The sequence below is a fragment of the Cryptomeria japonica genome, chromosome 7 (genome assembly GCF_030272615.1).
Source record: "Cryptomeria japonica chromosome 7, Sugi_1.0, whole genome shotgun sequence".
Taxonomy (NCBI): Eukaryota; Viridiplantae; Streptophyta; class Pinopsida; order Cupressales; family Cupressaceae; genus Cryptomeria; species Cryptomeria japonica.
The window spans coordinates 399,930,013-399,949,998 of record NC_081411.1 but is presented as its reverse complement, the minus strand read 5'-3'; the positions used below and the strand labels follow the sequence as shown (position 1 = coordinate 399,949,998).

The 19,986-nt window shown below is 36.3% G+C and overlaps 1 protein-coding gene across 3 annotated transcripts in view; it reads left to right on the top strand.

Moving 5' to 3' along the window:
• LOC131062309 (ferrochelatase-2, chloroplastic) overlaps window positions 1-19,986 on the top strand; it is a 93,727-nt gene that overhangs the window by 51,825 nt on the left and 21,916 nt on the right. For all 3 annotated transcript variants that reach the window (XM_057995940.2, XM_057995939.2, XM_059209173.1), the window contains 5 exons: window positions 5,824-6,196; window positions 11,011-11,154; window positions 11,597-11,698; window positions 18,372-18,475; window positions 18,622-18,748. In XM_057995940.2, coding sequence (XP_057851923.2) covers window positions 5,824-6,196; window positions 11,011-11,154; window positions 11,597-11,698; window positions 18,372-18,475; window positions 18,622-18,748 — 850 coding nt within the window. The remainder of the gene's footprint in view (window positions 1-5,823; window positions 6,197-11,010; window positions 11,155-11,596; window positions 11,699-18,371; window positions 18,476-18,621; window positions 18,749-19,986) is intronic.

Sequence of the window (19,986 nt, the reverse complement as noted above, 5' to 3'; positions counted from 1 at the left end):
AATACCAGGTCTGCACTTCTATATTCACCAGGTCTGCTCTTTCATTACAACTGAATCTGTACTTTCGAGTTTGCTTCAGGTTTGCAAGAATGAGTCTCTCAGGTCTGCACTTTAATGCACCATCTAACAGCAATAAGGAGCACCAAAATTCGCTATATCTTCCTTGGATAAATTCGCCAAGTTCACTGATTATTTTCACACACCAAGAGGCAGATGAATTTTGCTAAGAGCATGAATGAATGATTGTGTTTAAACTTGCCAAATAACCTTTATTTATATGGTGCATATACCCTTTTAAGTTGGCTTATTTAAATATATATTTTGACACCAATTTGATTTGAGTGTGGCGTGTTCATTATAGGGCTGGCCCTATTTAGGAACATGCCATCTTCTTTGGCGTGAAGGGTCCAGCTGTACACGTTACCCTTTGGCAAAAGGGCTCAGCCCTTTAGGGATTCGGATGTTGCCTTAGGCAATCCGAATCCCCCTTTTTCTTAGCCTAGTTACAAACAACACTCCCTCTTAACTAGGGAAGAAAATGAATACATAATCAGAACCTTTAGAGTTCTATCTAGCACACAAGCATAGAATGGATCTAGCACACAAGCATAGAATTACATCTTCCACCTAGCACACAAGCATAGGATGGTTCTAGCACACAAGTATAGAAAGTGTAATACACAAGTGGGTCTTTACATAATTACAATTTTCCATCTAGCACACAAGTATAGAATGGAACCTTCCATTCTTGCACACAAGCGAAGAAGGGACATTGGCTGAGAGCACTCACTGCATAACAGGTGTCAGGTCTGGTGTTAACTAGATACATCAAGGATCCAATCAACTGTCTGTACTCAAATGGATCTGCAAAATCAGAGTTAGCCGCAAACATACTCAACCTTTCAAGTTAGTTTCCATAGGAGTAGACATAGGTTTGCAATCCATCATTCTTAATCTTTTCAAAACATTAATTGATTTAGTTAAATCTTTGTCATACTTCTAATCCTAGAAGGAAATGCATTAGACCTAGTTCCTTCATTTCAAATTCTAATGCTAATTCTTACAAAATCCTAAGCTTACCGAATATTGTCAATTCTTCCATCTAGAATTTACTGAGGATTGTAGGGAATGTAGAACTCCCTCTTAATACTTGAAATGAGATACATAATATAAGAATCCTATTAGGAAAAACAATCATAGGATTTTCATAAATCAAAAGAATGCCAAATTTCCTTTTCCTTTACTGTTACTTTCTACAAAGGGATCCATAGCATAATGACATATCGTCAGTCATCTCTTTAAGTCAGTAAATGAGCTGAAAACTTGTATAGGCTCTCATGCCTATTCCAAGCTCCCTCTGAAGCATAATAGTTAAAGACTTATTGACATCACTATTAGAATCAACCATGATTAATAATAGCACGAACATGATACAAGCATATATAAAACTTATCTCTTTTAGTTGCGTCCTTAAGTTGTTTCATGAATCTTTGGTGGCTGAGTGGCCTTTGGCTCTTGCCATCTACCTTCAGCTTAGTGATGATGCTCAGAATGTTGGCATAACAACCAAAGTTGTTGATGGTCAAACAATGTGCATGACGGTGAACTTTCTGAATAGCCTACACCCCTTGACCCTGAGAATTACCTCAAAACATGAAGCTGAAATGTCAATACTGAAATCATACATGATTTAACAAAATTTATTCAACCATATGAATACTTATCTCTTTCTAGGTTGGTCTTCTACCAACGTTTTGGCTCAGTATCGAAGCTTCCAGCCATACTGAAGTATCTAGTGAAGGTGGCTGCGTGGCCTTCGGCCCTCGCCATTGCTCATCATCTATCTTCATCTTGGTGGCGTCAACATGCCAAGCCACTAAACGCTTTCACTGTAGTCGACAAACGATCAAGAATGTCGACCACGCATTGTGATCATATTCTGCGATTGCCAATTTCTTATATTGCGACCCATTCAAATGCGAATACAACGAACTCCTTTCGAGGCTATTGTGCATACAAACACCGTGAATATGGCTCTCGACGAGCACTACAGCAACGACCATCCTTCTAATTCTGAATGACTATGACTAGGCAAATACTGCGGACATACCCCTGTGATCATACACAGATACACCCTACAATCAATGAGATCACCGTGAGTAACCTATGGTCACCACCTTCTGCAATCTCCGTGTATCGAGATGAGTCTCCATACGCCCCCTCAATGCATTGTGATTATTGATATCACCTTACAGTAGATGCTGCCTCCATGTGTGAATATGCCTGCTACGATCACCACTGCGACCTTGATGCCTCCACGACTCTTGGCAAACACGATAACTCCATCACGACCCGAATCTGGTTCGAGCTTCCACCTTGTCGCGATTAGATGATCAGCTTGGTGATAAAAATGCAAATATTCTCATGGTGATCACGGTGCGGATTATAAAAATGTCCGTGGACGCCCCCCTGTTGCGCGACTATAACCATCCATGGCTCACACTGTGAACACGGCTCCCTGCGAATATCTTGAGCACCATGATCGTGCAAAACAAGGCGAATATACCAAGCGGTGAGGAATAGCGGCTTCCTCCCTGCATTTACGCCTCCAGGTGAATATGGCGACTGCAATGTCTGGCAGTCACCCTGCGAATGCGGCTGCCAATGGTCGCAAACAATGCATACACTTATGCGATTCATTTTGAACATGGCGAATACAAAACTTGAAATGCAATCATGATTATGCAATAATGTGAACACACTACGGATGCAAATGCTAATACACCGCGAACATCACTAACACGGTCACTGCGATAATCCCGTGATGATTTGGATATACCCCAATGTCCATTGCGAATACTTTGTGAATACTCTGCAACGAACACGGGGCTGCGAAGCCACGACCACCATGCGGATAATGCAAATGCAATCCACAACGACTATGAGTACCTTGCGACTGTGATTACTAAACTCAAAATGCGATTTACCCTTGACTATACGGTGATTGCCAAGCGAACATTGAGATTGTCACACTGCGACTGCAACTCGCTTAGGCCGCATCCGGCTAAATCTGCAATTTAGGAAAGCCATAGCTCTGATACCATGTTGACTTTCCGGGTTGTGCTTGTTCACCGCAAGCAAACATCAGATTGTTGCCTTCCCAACCATAGACGATAAGGTCTTATCGTCACTCCCAAGCATAAGTTCGCTTACTATGAATTGCATATGTTCATTGTGCATGAAAGACTACAAGATAATTGAATACATATGAGGTAAGGCTACCTAAAAGACCTCAAGTCGGCCTTATTGATTTGACGCCAAGAATAGGGTCAGTCCTATTTAATTACAAGTTACTTATTTAGGGTCAGACCAATACCTTTGTATTAAACATATAAGCTGCACATTTTATGGAGAATTGCTAAGGCCGAAAGGTCAATTAGCAATTCCAAGACTAGGTCGCCCCTCGCTAGGGATCCGACCTAGCTACATGACAACAACAAACACATCTACCCATGGAACCAAAGATAGGGATTGATTCTTCTATTTGAGGTCATACAACAAGTTGGGATAGGGACAAACATGTCAATCCGTCATCACTTATGAGTGGGGACACACTGCTTTTCACAACAATTATGATTTGGGACAACACATCCAAACACAATCACCCAACAAATATGATTGGGGACAAACACATCCAATCACTATTACTCAACAAATGTGATTGGGGACAAACACATCCAATCACTACATAAATTTTTTTGAGCACTAGGTCCTTGTTGTAGTGTATGCAACTATTGTTATAGATCACTACCACTTTGATCACAAATGATAGAAGATGGTTATTGCTGTCACCTCAGAATTGATCTTAGCTTTGGTCATTTTGGCACAAATAGTTTTGCCACTAATACAATTTCAAGGCCTCATAGCTAATGATTGACAAGAGAACTCTACTCGTCCTCCAACCTTCCGTGCCTTTGGCTTTGATTCATAGTTTTAGAATCCCACTGTCCCGCCTCCCTCCCACAAGATGAATGTCATGTACAAGCAATAGTGCATTCAATTACAATTGAGGCAATTTTTTATTATTTTTTGACACTTTTGAATTTTGAGAGTCGTACTTTTGATGAGTCATAAAAATGGACCCTATGTTAAACAAAATGATACAGCTTGACTTTGACATGCTTTGACAACATACAATTCTTTTTTAATTGGACTTTTAGACTGACAAAATATCTCTAATATTATATTTTGAAACACTGAATTAACAACAATTAGACGACAGATTATAATTACAACCTACCAATATCAAACTTTCAAAAATTATGTTCAATCTAAAAACTATCATTAGACACTTTTTAGCCTTGTTGAGTTAACCCAGAAGGTTGAGATGGTTTTGTGGCCTTCCAAGGAAGTGATGGGGGAATTGTTGATGAAAGATGAGGTGCCTTAGCATCTAAGAACATCTTGCATAAGACAGATGTAACGTCATCATACATTTGTAAGAATTCTTTACAAAGCTCCAACCGTTAACATCTGTTCCTCCAATGGGCTTGAATTCTTCATTTATGTTTTTGCTTTCTCTTCAAACTCTTCTTACATCTGGATGGAACTCACTGGAATGGTTACCTACCTTCTGAAATAACTCCTTTATTCCCCACCAATAGAATCTGGGTAGTAAATCATAACAGTGTGATCATCTCCATGAAAAGGCTTCTCAACGAAAAGGGTTCAAGATTCACTTTCCAGGAACTTCAATAAAAGGCTTCAAGATTTGCTTTCGATGAACTTAAGAAAATCTTCTTCTTCTACAACGCAATCCAACTCCTAATTGGGATAATTTCTATTCACAAGTGCATAACGGGGAGTAGGAATGCCAATATTTTCGAGGTGGTTGTATGCCTTCTACCAATCATGAAGAAGATGCTGGGGTGCCAGTTGATTCACAAGAAAGGGCCTTTGAAGAGCAGTATAAGCTTCAGCTTTCTCAAGAGGATAGCCTGTGAAGTAGAAAGCAATCAGGCAATTACAAATTGGCGACTTCTCCATTCAATCCTCAAGAATAACTTTGTCTCCATGAATAACAATCTAAATTTGCCAAATACTTGTAGCCTGTCCCGGATTTTATATAGAAGAGTAGGTAGTTCCTGTGAAGCAGGAAATTGAACAGGAATGTGACAACTCACCTAATTTTTCAATACACACACTTTGTTTGTGATTTTGGAGCCAAGATTGCTGGCATTCTTCCCCATCTTGGCAATTCTATCAACTTGTCTGGCAACTGAATTAGAGAATGGAGACGATTGCAGCCAACAAGACAAAAATGCAGAAGAGACACAAATTTCTTTGTCTATGTGCCATTTGGCCACTATATTCAGATGATTGTTACCAGATATTCTGCCAGCTGACACCATATTGGTTTTTCAGAGTGCTTGGAGTTAATTACACTTAATAATACTGTAGTTATATCCATTATTGTTCAGTAATACATGATACAAATTTTATATTTATAGATCTGTCTCCTGTATTATAGGTGAGCTCTTATAACCACACTTTTACATAGACATGCTTGGGATAAATAATTCCTAACCAACCATGACAAATACTAGTAAACCTAACAAATGATTATCATATGTATCTAGAAGACATGAATAATGTAATATTCCTAACATGTGGGTCTAATGGTTAAAATTTAAACTTTTTAAAATAATATATTCAGTTTTTTATTGCTTTGTCTTTCTATTTTCTTAATAATATATATATTTGTCCATATTATCACTGCTTTTAACCTTATCACTTACAATAAAATATGACTTTTGACTGCAGATCTTGTCTTAAAACACATATTTCTACAGATTCTGAAGGATTAGTACGAAAGTCCTCCCTTTACAACAGGAGGATTATACACACAGCTTCCTGCAAATTGCATTTATCCAGAAATGATTTAACTAGTCGGAATCAACTTCAGTGGAAACCATTCTTGTATAGAACAATTAAGAAGACAGAGTTTGTTGATAATAACTTTATCTCTTCAAGGGCACTTCCGCTTGCAGAAAATATTGAAGTAGCACCAGCGAGTGATGCTGTGAGTGATGCCGGTGTTGACCAGGACAGAGTGGGTGTCTTATTGCTCAATCTTGGAGGACCTGATACACTTGATGATGTTCAGCCTTTCTTATTCAACTTATTTTCAGATCCGGTATTTTGTTCAGCCCAACAAGATATAAAAATTTGTGATAGTCTAGATATACATGTGTTTGTTATGTGCCCATTGTTCAACTGTGCTTCTTGGTGGCTGATGTATTGGACTAGCTATTGGAATTCTTTTGATCTTTCACCATCTAGCATAGCAACTAGAGTTGCAACCAGTGCAACGGAGCATTACATCTTAAGCATTACCATCTATTTGGAAGATTGGACATGGGTGGCCATGGGTCATGAAGCATTGAGTATACTCAATGCCAAAGTCCCATGATTGCATACCATATAAAACTTAAGCAATTTATAACTGAAGGCATGTGTTTATGATAATCAACTACTAGAGGATAGAAAATAAATTCCTTTTCTTGTTATATGTGCAATTTGAATCATTTAACTTAAAACAAAGTAAATATTTTTGGCATAGATAAATCCATTTAATAAGGAAATAAAGGAAAGTTTTGTTGATAGTGATAACATGTTCACCACAGCAAGTAGACTTTTACAAATCATAGAGGTTGAAAACCCAATATCTTAACATAAATTTATACCCCTGTTACCAGCTTCTGCAAGAACCCTGATCAAATCCAGATTGGTGCAGACCACGTATGAATCCTGAATCCTGGTCCATGTTTGGCTTTGGTTTGTCCAGTGTCTTGTCCTGGAGTTGTAGATTTGGCTTAGGTATATTCAGATCTACGAAGATGGAATCTGTAGCCTGGGGGATTACCCTCTGTGAACCCAAGTGAACCTAGGAAGAACTTGCGTGGGACTGGAAAATCTCATTTATTAATGAAAAATAAAAAACAAACAAATAAACCTAATTAACTCTAATCAATAGTTTTCCATAGTCTTGATCCAAAGCTAAGGGGCACAAGGTTGCTACTCTGGACTTACATATTGCAGCTAGTGGGAGCAGCAGTGGCATTGCTTGTGATTCTAATGAAGTAGCTGATGACATTGCTTCAATTGATGAAGATCAATGTGATGATTTGTATTGATTTTCTATATGCAGTTGCACAAATATAAACCATTTTGGTTCACCTTTAACAATTTACAGTCGATATTGAATCATCAGTTATAAGCCGTGTTCTGTAATTATTTGTACATTTTGTGCATATTATGTTTTTTTCAATGTAATTTTAATATTACATATGTATGTATTATATGGCCTAACCCAGCCTCTCTAACCTGGGAAAAAAATGGTGAACCGCAGAACTCGAGACTGGAACATGAGTTGACAAGCATAGATTTAATTTTTGAACCGTATACCATAAATTTTTCAAAATTGTAGTTCATTTGACAGGCATCTGTTTAGACCAAATGACACTTCTATCTTTTATCAGAGTTGCCATATGGATTGTTATGGTGACTTGCAAAAAAAAATGAAAAATAGAAATGATTACAAGATGGCATCGCCTTACAAGACATAAAAACTTAATAGTAAAATCCAATGGGCCCATTCATAGAGAAATTGAAGAAGAAAGAAGCTCAGGATCTCACCTCCATGACATCTGTGATTCTGGATTTTCATTTTACAACTTTTGAAGAATTCTGTTCCTTGGTACCACCTCGACTATAGTACAAACTAACTAGCACTAGCTATCACATTTGCAATGGGCTCACTAAACTTTATATAACTTTGATCTTGAAGGCCAATTCTATGAATATGCTCTTCACCTCCTTACAAAGCATTTCTGCTTGTCTCGGTAGCTGATGTAGAGTTCCTGCTACAGTATTTAACATTGACTTAGAATCTTTGTCCCTGTTTGGTTCAATATGCCTGTTGGTTTGATGCCCATCCATATCCTTATTGCTTAGTGTGGGTGCCAAGGAGGTAGTCCAAATGAGCATTTATCTTTATGATGATTGACATGACTTGTGGAATCTGTGTTGTAATGGCATCGCATGCAAAGCTTGATTTTGAATAGGATCTCAGTTGGCAATTTGGTATAATCTGACTACTGTGTCCATTATTCCTCGCTGCAAAGTTCACTAGATTATTGTGGACTTGTTCCTGTCAAAGTTACTCTGACTTCTTAATATTCCTTATTTCTTTTCAGTTGTATTTTCGTGACTCAAATTTCTAAACTTCAGTATATAGTATATACCTTTTCAATTCCTCAATGATAAGATTTCTCTCGATAACTAGCACCATGAAGAATAGTTATTTTCAGCCTATGAAATTTCTTTTTTCATTATTGTGCCCATGTTGTACTCCAACTACATGTTGATTGTCATGACCATTGTGCACCTCCTAAGATAAACCACAAAAATAGAAGTATTGACCAAATGCAGGTGGATCTGGAATTTTTGGACTGGTCGGATTTGTTAGATTCAGTTCAGACTTTTCAAATCCTATAGAAATTTCACCATTTTTTTTTTGAAATTCTGGATTTCTGAATTTTTTAACCTTTACAACAAATCAAATTTTTAACCTTGGCAAATAGGCAGCACTAAAATGAATCTGAAACAAGCAACCAGTGGAACTGAAGGAACATAGAATTAATTATTTTTGATGGAAAATTGAAGACCTTTCATTGCAACAACTTCATTTGAGTCTATACAAGATGGTTGGTGAGTTATTGAAATTGATGTGAGTAGCAGCTTGGTTTTGCACCAGTGGTTTCCAATAATGCAGATCATCATTAGCCATTTTATGATGCCCATCCTGGAAGTTAAGTTACAATCTCCTTGAATATCATTTTGAAGTTGAGGCCTTGCACACGTGGACTGTAAAGAACACCAAAGTTTGTTGCCTTTTCTACCACTTACCCACCTCCATACTGCCAACACCTTCTGTTATTGAAGAACTATTAAATGGTGGGGGTCCATCAGGTATCGGGGATAGGATCCTCTTAATCTCAGGGTGATGAAGCTTAGGGGTAAATATGACCAAAGGAATCACTTATGGCTTACCCATATACCCTCCCTAATATTCATGGGAGAGATGCTAAAAGAGAGAATGTGACATGGTTGTACATTCCCCTTGTTCAATAGTACACAAACCAACTCTGTAATGCATGAACTCCACAGAGGGCCATTTTTTCTGGTCTATTGACCACCTTGTTTTCAATCCTGCTCATTCTATTGCATGCCACTTAGTTAAACATAGGAAACAACATTTAGATGCCATTGATTATATTCAGGGTTTAGATACCCATATTTAGTTAGAGCTTTATGAGGGAACAGAATTTGGAATCTGGCCAATGGCTAAAATATCAATAGACATCTTTAGGATGTTTCATATGACTTGCTTGATGATGAGTGCCTGCACAGCAATACTGGAGGCCATAGGATTCCTTTCAAGTTTCAACACCAGTCTAGCATTTGCTAATTAGTATTCTAGATGATACCTTTGAGTTTAATTGTTCTACATGAATCATCCATTTCAAGCTTAGCAATTGGTGCTTTAAGGGGTTTCAATGGTACTCCTCATTAGGCTTATTATCCGACTGACCTGCCTGATTATTAGGGATGAGATATTCTTTAAACTGAACTTCAATGTTTAGATTCAGAACACCATTGTTAGGACTCTGAATATTCATAAACTGTATTGTTAGGACTCTGAACCTGTTTCTGATGCTTTTCGGAATATTAATCTTGATCTGATTCCATACAGTGAAAGGACTTGTATTATTAAGAAATATTCTCTTCTTCCATGGCATCCACATATGCCAGTGCTCCCAGGATTAATCCTGAGATTTATTACATGCTTAATCCATCTATGCGGTCTTTGGTCTGACTTTGACCTAGTATCACATCAGTAATATATAAACTCATAAGTTGGTTGAGATCAAACTAGGCAAATATAGTAATTTACTTCTTAATATACTTTGCTTACTCCTTGATGGTTGTCATCATAGATGATAGGAATGATGCTCATTCAGGTCTAATGAATAATTCAGAACTTGTCACTTTTCTGCTCTATATTTTTTGCTCTTTTTAAAAGAAAAAAAGTTTATTTCACCTAAAATTTTGCTCAAGTGATCCTTTTAGATTTCTATAAATATAAGTTCTAGAAACTGTTTTGTTCTTCATAAACTTTGATAACCCAGCCAACCATCTTTTTGATAAAATAGAAGCAATTGCAGAATGGAAAAGCACAATACGACTAATTTTTCAACATAAAGTTAAATTGGTGCTCACATTTGAACCAGTAACTGTGTTTAATCTTATTTCCTGCTTCTAGCATGCAAATCTGGCTTTATTTTGTTTCAAACTTAAATCCCAAAACTGCTAGATTCTCGAAGGTTATTATTTCCACTACCAGAGTTCTTCACATTCCTATTACATTTTTTTCTCAAAAAATTATTTATTATGATGGGATACTCGATGCATGTTCAAATTAAGAAATGTTCCACCCATTTTTTATTCCTGATGCATATTTGCTTTTGCTATGAAGCTTCTTGAAGCATTCCTCATCAAGAGTTTTGCACCACACATGGAACTCCTTTTGGTTGAGATATTGGGTCTCAGTAAAAAAATTACACATAACTTGAATTGGCCTCATCCTTTTCACATTCCATTCAGGTGGGCAGACTGCAATTGGGATGGGACCCAGGTGGGATCTATGAAACACCAATGGACTAATCAGATATTACTGTCCTCTGTACTAGTGGCATACTTTTATATTGTTATCATCAATTCATTAATTTTGATTCTCGCACTCAGAGAGTGTAATTTTAGTAGCTGCTTTTGGGACCTAGCCTTTGGATCAGTAGCCTCTTCTAAGAAGTAAAAATGCAAATATATCATAAAGAATTTGATGTTTTTCTACTATTGGATGAGCAACTGAGTATTTGAAACGTACAGGACATTATTCGCCTGCCGAGATTTTTCCGGTTTCTTCAGCAACCTTTGGCCAAATTTATATCTGTATTCAGGGCTCCCAAAAGTAGGGAAGGTTATGCTGCTATTGGAGGTGGTTCACCATTACGAAAGATAACTTACGAGCAGGTTTGTTATCCCTTTTGACTTGTAAATATCTACTTTTGTTAACTAATTAGTTTTATTTGACAAAACTTCTATCTAATTTAAAAAAATTTACTAATTCTGCTACAAAATAACAATTCAGAGAGGTGCAAAGTATGTGTTTAAACGATCAGCAAGTTTTGTGATTATGAAATTCCAGATTATCTTGATGTCTTTGTCAAACATGGTAGTTATTGATTGAAAATTAAAGTCATTTTAAATATTGTAATAATGCAAATGCCATTGGACACAAACTCTTTTCTTGAGATCCTATATTATAGAACTTGGTATATATAGAGATCCAATTTGAAAATTAGTGAACATGTGGTTATATTAATGAATTTCCATTCATGATGGAGTTCTATATATAAAAAATAAGTTTCACCCTGAAAAATGTGATGAAGCTTCTGATTTGAATTTTTGGTAGGCTGATGCATTGCGACTTGCTTTGGAAGGCAAGAAGACCCCAGCAAAAGTATATGTTGGAATGCGCTACTGGTATCCATTTACAGAAGAAGCAATAGAACAGGTATTGCAATGTTTAATTAGGAAAACTCACACAATGCATCATTAACTGTTCTCAGTTAACTGCTACGCATTAGTTATTTCTTTTTTGTTTATATTTATACTTTAAACCCAACTTAAATGGGTTGTCTGCCTTCATAATAGGTTTAACTTGAGCTATTGTTAGAAACAAGTGATATAACTTATATGCCATTAGATCCATATTGACATCTAAAAATTGGATATTTTATAGGGGACTTACATGGCCCAAAATGCCAACTTAGCAAGGTGTTAGAAAAGATAATCAGTGTTTCTCTAAGTTTCCAGTATGTGGGGATGCAGGGACTATGGGATGTAGTTTGGGGGACGGCAAGTTTGTTCCCAAATTTTTGGGATGGTGGGGCGAGGGGATAGCTATTGCAACAATGTAATGTTCCCAAATTTTATAAAGTGACTTAAATAAATTAATTGATATGTTGTCCAAAAAAAGCAATTTTTATTTCTAAAGGATGACTTAAATTATTTAATTTAATTAAAACTAAAGTGAATAATAAAATAATAATTAAGTCACTCAATTTAAATTTCTCCAGCTGTTCCAAAAATGGAATGGAACCTAATATGGAAAGTATTTAAGTTTCTCTAGCTGTGACTAAAATGGAATGTAACCTAATGTGGAAAGTATTTAAATTTCTCCAGCTGTGACAAAAATGAAATGTAACCTTAAATATGGAAAGTATTTAAATTTCTCTACCTGTAACCTAATATGGAAAGTAACCTAATCTTCTAGATGTTTCCTAGAGTTCTTTATAAGGAGGCTGGCTGGATGAAGTAAGGGGCTCATGGATTTGATATGATTGGATCTATCATTTATGAGCTTTGAAGCCGATTTTTGAGGACAAAAACCTTCAGAAGATTGACAGAAAGGTTGGATGAAAACTTAGCTCTTCCTAAAGGGTGAATTTGTGACGGAGTTCACATTTGGGCAAATTTGTGAAGTTTCTAATGGAGACAAATTTTTAAGGTTCAGGGTTTGTTTGAGAAACAAAGATATTTGCATCTATTTCTTATTTAAAAACAAGTTTATTATATTGTGAATATTGTATGGTGTGTCAAAATTATATTTTGGGAGTGGAAATATTATTATATTCAGAGAATAATAGTGCGTTTGAAGCTTAAGCCTGGGTGTTTTCCTTTTGGACAAACGACCTCATTACTGGGAGGAATAAATTTATATCTCAATCTGGTATTGAGGGTGAATACCTGCACCAAGGACATGAGGAGTGATAAAGCCCGCACAAACCTTGGATTTTGATGGATACTTAATGTTGTTTGTGCACGTCCAAGTAATAGTGGGATGCATGAATTTATCAACAGGGATGTGGTCATTTCACTGTCAAAGTGAATAGTATTTCTGCAGCATTTACAAGTCAGAAGCTTGCAGAGATTTATATTAATCATCTGCACGCAGTAGTGCGGATTGGTCAGTATTTATATCAAATTCAGATTTATGAAATTCTGTATCAAAGTTATTTCTGCAAATCTGTAAGGGGACTCATAAACATTTTAAACAAACAAAAGTGTGCTGAATTTTCAATGACAATTCTTCCCCTTTTATATTTTTAGGAGAACTTAACATTCTCTTAAAAAGTAGACTTTTTTATTATTTTTATTCAGCAAATGAAACAGGCTGTTCATTTCTGTAAAAAGGGGACATTGCCTCCAAGTCTCCTAGTCACCAGGACAGTTTGAATGTTGAAGACATCACCTAGATGCTTGGTCATCACCCAGATGCTCGTGGATGCGTCTCTGTATAATGATGATAGATAATACTGTGACATTATGTTAGAGAGAGGGAGAGAGCTAGCATGAATAATAGAATATTCATTTTTGAAATGTATTGTGCAGCGATCTGATGAGTATAAGCAATGGTGGTATAAATATATAGATGGTGAATAAATGGTATACCTGGAAACAAGAAACCAGTTATACATTAATCTACTCATGATATTGAGCTTATGATATTTATAATGAATTATATATATTGTAAAGTGTAAACTATCCATCATATTGAACTAATGGTACTTACTATTGATACAAGTGCCAAACCATTGACAAAATAAATATTACATTCTAACGCTACTCCACTCTCAACCTTCCCTCCATCTTAATGTATAATTTTTATGATACTAAGAATATTTTGAAATTTTAAATTTAGTTCGCAAGCTCAGCAAGTTCTCACTGGACTCACAAGTAAACCTGCAGTCTGAGTTACTTGTGAGCCAAGTCCTACAGACAAACTTGAGAGGCAACTTGTGATTTGTTTGACAAGTCTTGCCTGTAGCTTGCAAGTTTTCTCTGCGAATTCAACCACCGATATAAAATTTGCAGAGCCTTGATAAAACCATGATCTTTTTTGGTTTTTGTCATTTTTGACTTAAGTGGTTACGATCTTAGTGGCATGATTTGACTGTCAAGTAATTGGAAGGTTTATCTACAGTTGGTTAAAAGCAATAAAATTATGAAAGATGGCATGCGCCATGAAGGTCCTTGTGGCTTCTTACAGGCCTTAGTTTGTTGGCAAGGGCTCTGCCCCTCAACCCTATAGTATATTACAAGAAGGAATGTTCTTGTGGCACTGCTCCTTGACCCAGCTGCCCCACCTGTCCCCTGCTGGTTTTAAAAAGAAAAACATAAAAAATTGTTTTGGGCTGCACTGGAAGAGGAAAAGCAGAGCTTTTTTCTTTATTCAGCTTCCAATAACAAAGAACACTTTTTCCCCCATTTTTATGAATTTACAGACTCTTCTGGACTTCTGATTAAATCTTGAGCAATTGAATTCCATTTGTATTTTTTTGGTTTGCTCTTAAAACTTCAATTTGGCTTAAAGCTTTGTTGCATGTGATCAATGTTACCACTTTTACTTTTGTCTTTGCCTGTTGTTGCATAAAGTGATGTTGAATGCCAACATCCTTTGTCCTTGTATGCAACCTTGCATTCTTTTGAGCTGAATAATACTCTGATCATTATGTTGAGATGTGTAACCGCAATGACAGCAAGTGGCTGATTGTAATGCCATGACAGTGTTCATGAAATCCCTATGTTTTGGGGTGTGGTGTTTTTGGGGACAGCAGGCGATGTTAGGCCTTTTAGAAGAGCATCAATGATAGGGGATGGCAATTAAAAAATATAAGGGAAATTTAAAAATACAAGAATTTTCAATTATTATTTTAAGGCATTTATCACATTCGATAAATAACCATATTATGAAAAATTAGAGCTGAATTGAGAATTCATGAGTCAATACAAATTAACAAAATTTCAATATATAATCATTTGAGTTTTTGCTTCTAATGTGCATATGCAACAAAATGAAAAGGCTGGAAGGCTATAACAATAAATTGACAAAATGTAGACTACTAGATCTACTACTGCTATGCTTCTGCCTCATCTTTGCTTTCATTAAAATCAGTTATTGAATCTAAGTCATTACTAATATGAGGGACTACTTCATCTCTAACCAACCCTTCCATTCCTCCTTATCAACCCATATCTTTGAAGACAGTATGCCACCATGTAGCTGGAGTTTGTTGATATTGAAGTTACAAGGCACCATGTTTGACCAACTTTTCCATTTGTTGAGAGATAAGCCTATTCCTCTTGATTGATAGAAAGAAGTTGTATGTGGACCAATTTCTCCTTTAGTAGAGGAGTTGACAGTATATGAAAGGAGCTGAGTGCCAAGCATTCTTAACTCTACTACATTGTTGACTTTCCTTTTCCACCATCCAATAGATTTGGATTGAGCTTATGTAGCCCTATCTATTTTGGCCTTTGGTTTGCTAAGTTTTGGACCATGAAGATTGACAAGGGTAATCCACTGTTGTTGAATTTAAGCTGCCTTCTCAATTCTATACATCTGTTGTGGGTCTTCACAAATGATTTGAAATTGATTTAAGTGGTTCATGTCAGGGAGGTTTTCAAAAGTTGGGGGCATTTTTGAGCTATATTATAGAGCAGTTGCAAGTTGCTTTCAACAATATTTAATGTCATTATGAATATACAGCAGGTTCATGATTGCAAGAATTTTCTACGGGAATCTTGGTGATGATTTGGAACATTGCCTTGACACTTGTGGAGACAATCCTTTCATCACTTGCGGAAGGGAAGTTGGGAAATTCAGTTGCTATTAAAGTGCTATTGAAGAGTTACATGTTGTTGCTGAAGTATACTTGTTGCCACTGAAGTGGACAATTGTAGAATAATAATAAAATAGGGATGATTTTGTTCACTGACTGGTAGTTGACTTGGAATGAGTTTTTGTTTGTTGATTTTTCTATTTACATGGGAAGGATATGGTGGCAAATGCAAAAGAATGGGGATGTTGTTTGTTTGTAGCCATTTTCATTGATATTCATGGTCGTGGTTGCAGATGCATGGTGGATTGTCAACTATTGATATTCCTTGATGGTGGCCGTTGGACTTAAGAGGATGGTTGTTTAGGTGGTATTTGCTATGCCTTTAACCTATATTGTGCGGGGGGATATGTGGTGTCGACTTGTGGCCAGGATAACCCTTAATTAAGTTATATTATAATTTATATAGTCTTATATGGTGTAGTCAACTTTTTGCCAAAATATGAGTCCATATGCAAAGTTATAGCTGTTGCAAAGAAGGATAAAAAACGTACCTTAAAGCTGAAAAATTAGGAACCCAGCTTTTTGATGTCTATTTGAATGCAAAAAAATATCTCTATGGGCAAAAGTTATGCCTTGTCAATAAAATCAGCTCTTTGAGGCAAAGAAACAAGGTTTGGCTTCTATCAAGGTGGCCTCTGGATATGCCAGCAAGGGAGTGGAGTAGTGGTGGTTTCGGGCACTGTAGCCACTATAGAGGAGTATAGGTGATGTTGTGGAGTGGCCCTTTGGTGGAGGTGGCTTTAGTGAGTGTCACAACCTTTATTGCATAAGGCACTACCTTAAGACTTTAAGTGCTCATGTGCTTAGTGCTAGGCACTAGCACTTAACCATAGCTGCTAAGTGTAAAAACAAAATGAAAACTTTGATTGTGGATTTTACAACTTGGCATGCATGCAGATTTGACACTTGCAGGCCTGTCATATTTTGAGGGTATGGTGGTTTGTGGACCTGGTACCGATAATTATATTTTTTATTTTATAAAAATTAAAACTTTTGAAAACAAATGTGCTATTGTTAAATATTTCACTAGCTTGTAGAGAAGAATGCACATAATATTTTGATTATGCTAGTACATGTAGAAATTTCTGATGTTTTCATAGACAGTATGGATGTCATATGATTGGGGTAGGGGGGCCAAATAAAACACTTTATTTGACTGACACAGAAGTATATTGTGTTTTCTAGTAGATCCATATAGATTTTGGCCTTCAGGACTCAACCATGGGGTCAGATTGAGCTCAGGATGCACCCACAAAAAGATGACGGTAGAATCATTCAAAAAATTGAGAAGAGGCCTGAAAGAATCAAAGCTTTGATGCCATGTTGAAGTCACCATAAAGACTGACAGGAGTAGCAGTCTTCTAAAATACCAAATAACCTTTCACGTAGAGGAGAGAAGCATCAAAGAATGCTATATTGCCAATAATGATACAAGCATACAAGAGGGTGCAAGATCCAAGATACAAGACGCAAGATATGTAATGTACAACAGAAGCCTTGCTTATACATGCAAGGTGAGAACTAGGACAAACATAGGATAATCATATAACATGAGACACAAAGAGATAGCTAGGCCAAGTCTGCCCTAAATCCATCAGTTTGTTTTGGATTATCACTTCTTGACACCGAGCATTACACATTCTATTTCCTAGTTATACTGTGATCTGTGACATCCGAAGTATATATTGTTTGGACTATCAATTTTGTGGGACATTTCATGTAACTTCTGAATTATATATTGTTGGGATTATCAACAAATCACAACCTCGTGTACTTGCATGTAATGTACTCATGATGTCAATTTGGGATAACTCAAATTGGAGAATCTTCACTTTGGGATAATTGATAGGAAAGTTGTAGACACTTTTGTACTATAAATAGAACCAACCATGTTGGATCTTCATCTAAGAATTGAGACACCTTTCTTCTGTGATTTTTATTCAGGGATTCACAGTTTTACAGTTATTCCTCTAAACCTTTCAAGATAGACTTTTCTAGAAAGTGATTCAGAAAATGGAAGCTATATTTAATATTACTATTTAATTATTACAGAAAAAATTCTTAGAACCTTTTTAATATGGGTATTCGGTGAACTATTGATATACTGTTTTCTGTTTCAAATCCCAATTTATACTGAAGAGTCTTCTTGAAACTTAATCATATAAAACTATAATATTATGTTTTGTCCTCTGATTGTTAGGCTTATGGAAATACTTTTAAAAATGCCTTTCTCCTGCATAAGCCCACGATTTTCATGTTTTTCTACTTTTTCATTGAAGTATTCTTCTGCATGTTTCTTATCTCCTTTTGCCTCATACATCCAAATTATGTGTACCCTTGTAGTTCAACATCATATAAATGAAGGAAGTAAACATGTTTCTATATCTTTTTGTATTAATGTTCTTTTCAAACTCAATGCAGTTGTTTTCATTCAAGTTGAATGGAGTTATTGTTTTTTGACATCCATTCTGGTTTCTAAATTCTTTAAGTAAATTGCTGCAGATAAAGAGGGACAAGGTCACAAAACTTGTTGTTCTTCCACTTTATCCTCAGTATTCAATCTCAACAAGTGGGTCGAGTATTCGTCTTCTACAAAGCCTTTTTCGGTAAATGACAGTATGTTATATAATATCTATGTATTTTTTGTAATTTTTTTGGTTGTCAAGTTAGCTTTTCAGGAGGGTTAAAGTCTACGGTAGTTTTAGTAAATTCTTGAATCAGACTGACAAAATAGGTATCATGGTTATTTCAGGGAGGATGACTATCTTATAAGGTTGCAGCACGTGATCATAGCATCATGGTATGAGAGGGAAGGGTATATCCAAGTAATGGCAAATTTGATAGAAAAAGAATTACAGAGTTTTGTATGTGCAGAAAAGGTAGGATTTCCATGCAGATGTGATTTGCTATCATTTTCTTGAAAGATCTATCCATTTTTGTTATAACAAGTGTGTAGTATTTTCCTTATATGAATCGACTTACCTATTCATTAATAGAGACAGCTTCGCGCTGATCCTATTGGCAGTTTTTATGCCTTTATAATACTACAATTATGAATGTTGAGTATGGTTAAGTGATAGCTCTGAAGAAATATTGTTTTTTCATTGTACTGTTGCAATATTCTAACATCAAGTGTTAGAAGTGAAAACATAGTACAGGGAAAGCATTTTGCTTCTCTTTAGCCATGAAAGAATGGGCCAAACACATTAGTATAGAAAATTCCAGCAATTGGGTTGGGAAAACCCTCTTGCTGGGTACAAAAATATGAGACTAATGTGCTTTTTGTTATTCACAGGGATGGGTTTACTCCTTTAGCATGTAGATGTGATCCCTAGGTTGTTTTGGGTGAAGCAATTGATACATATCCCTTGCTGGGGATCTTATCATATTTTTGGTCCCTGACATCAGAGATAATTTGTTTCTGTTCATAGGAATGCTGGCCATCCTTTTAATGGTCTGGTGAGGGGGCCATTGGGGCCCAGCAATGGCCTCGTGGATGTCTTCCAGGTTTCCCTGTGTCCCTGAAATGTTTTCGAGATGGGGGCACCTGAAAAAAGCCTGGGTATGTGTCCCCATGCGACAAATGTTTATATACACCATTTTTTATTCCATAGAAATCTCATTGGATATCACAGTTAACATCTATATCCCACCTTTGGAGAATCTCTTTAATACTTTTATTAAGGATTTGAGTAAATGGATTCAAGGCATGCCCACACATAGTGATGGGAGTTTTCAACACTTTCAGAACTACATTCGAAAAGAAAAAAGCTTTAAATTTAACCAAAGAACTAATGAACCACTTAACAAATTGGAAGCGAATACTGATCTAGTAGAATTTCAATAATCAATTCAATCAAGGGTCATACAATTGGTCTGTTAGACTGAAAGGCAACAGTTATTTAGCTTAAAAACTCAACAGAATTTTATTGCAGAAAATTGGATGCACCCAGAATGGAAAGTACAAGTGCAAATCTATAATTTTACCCTCTTTGTCCTGTGGCTCATCCTCCTCATGGTCACCAAAGCAAAGAACTGCACAATCAGAAAAACCTTTTAGATGGCTAACCCATCAAGAATTTTCTGCAACATCTCCAAATGGTGAATTATTATGCCA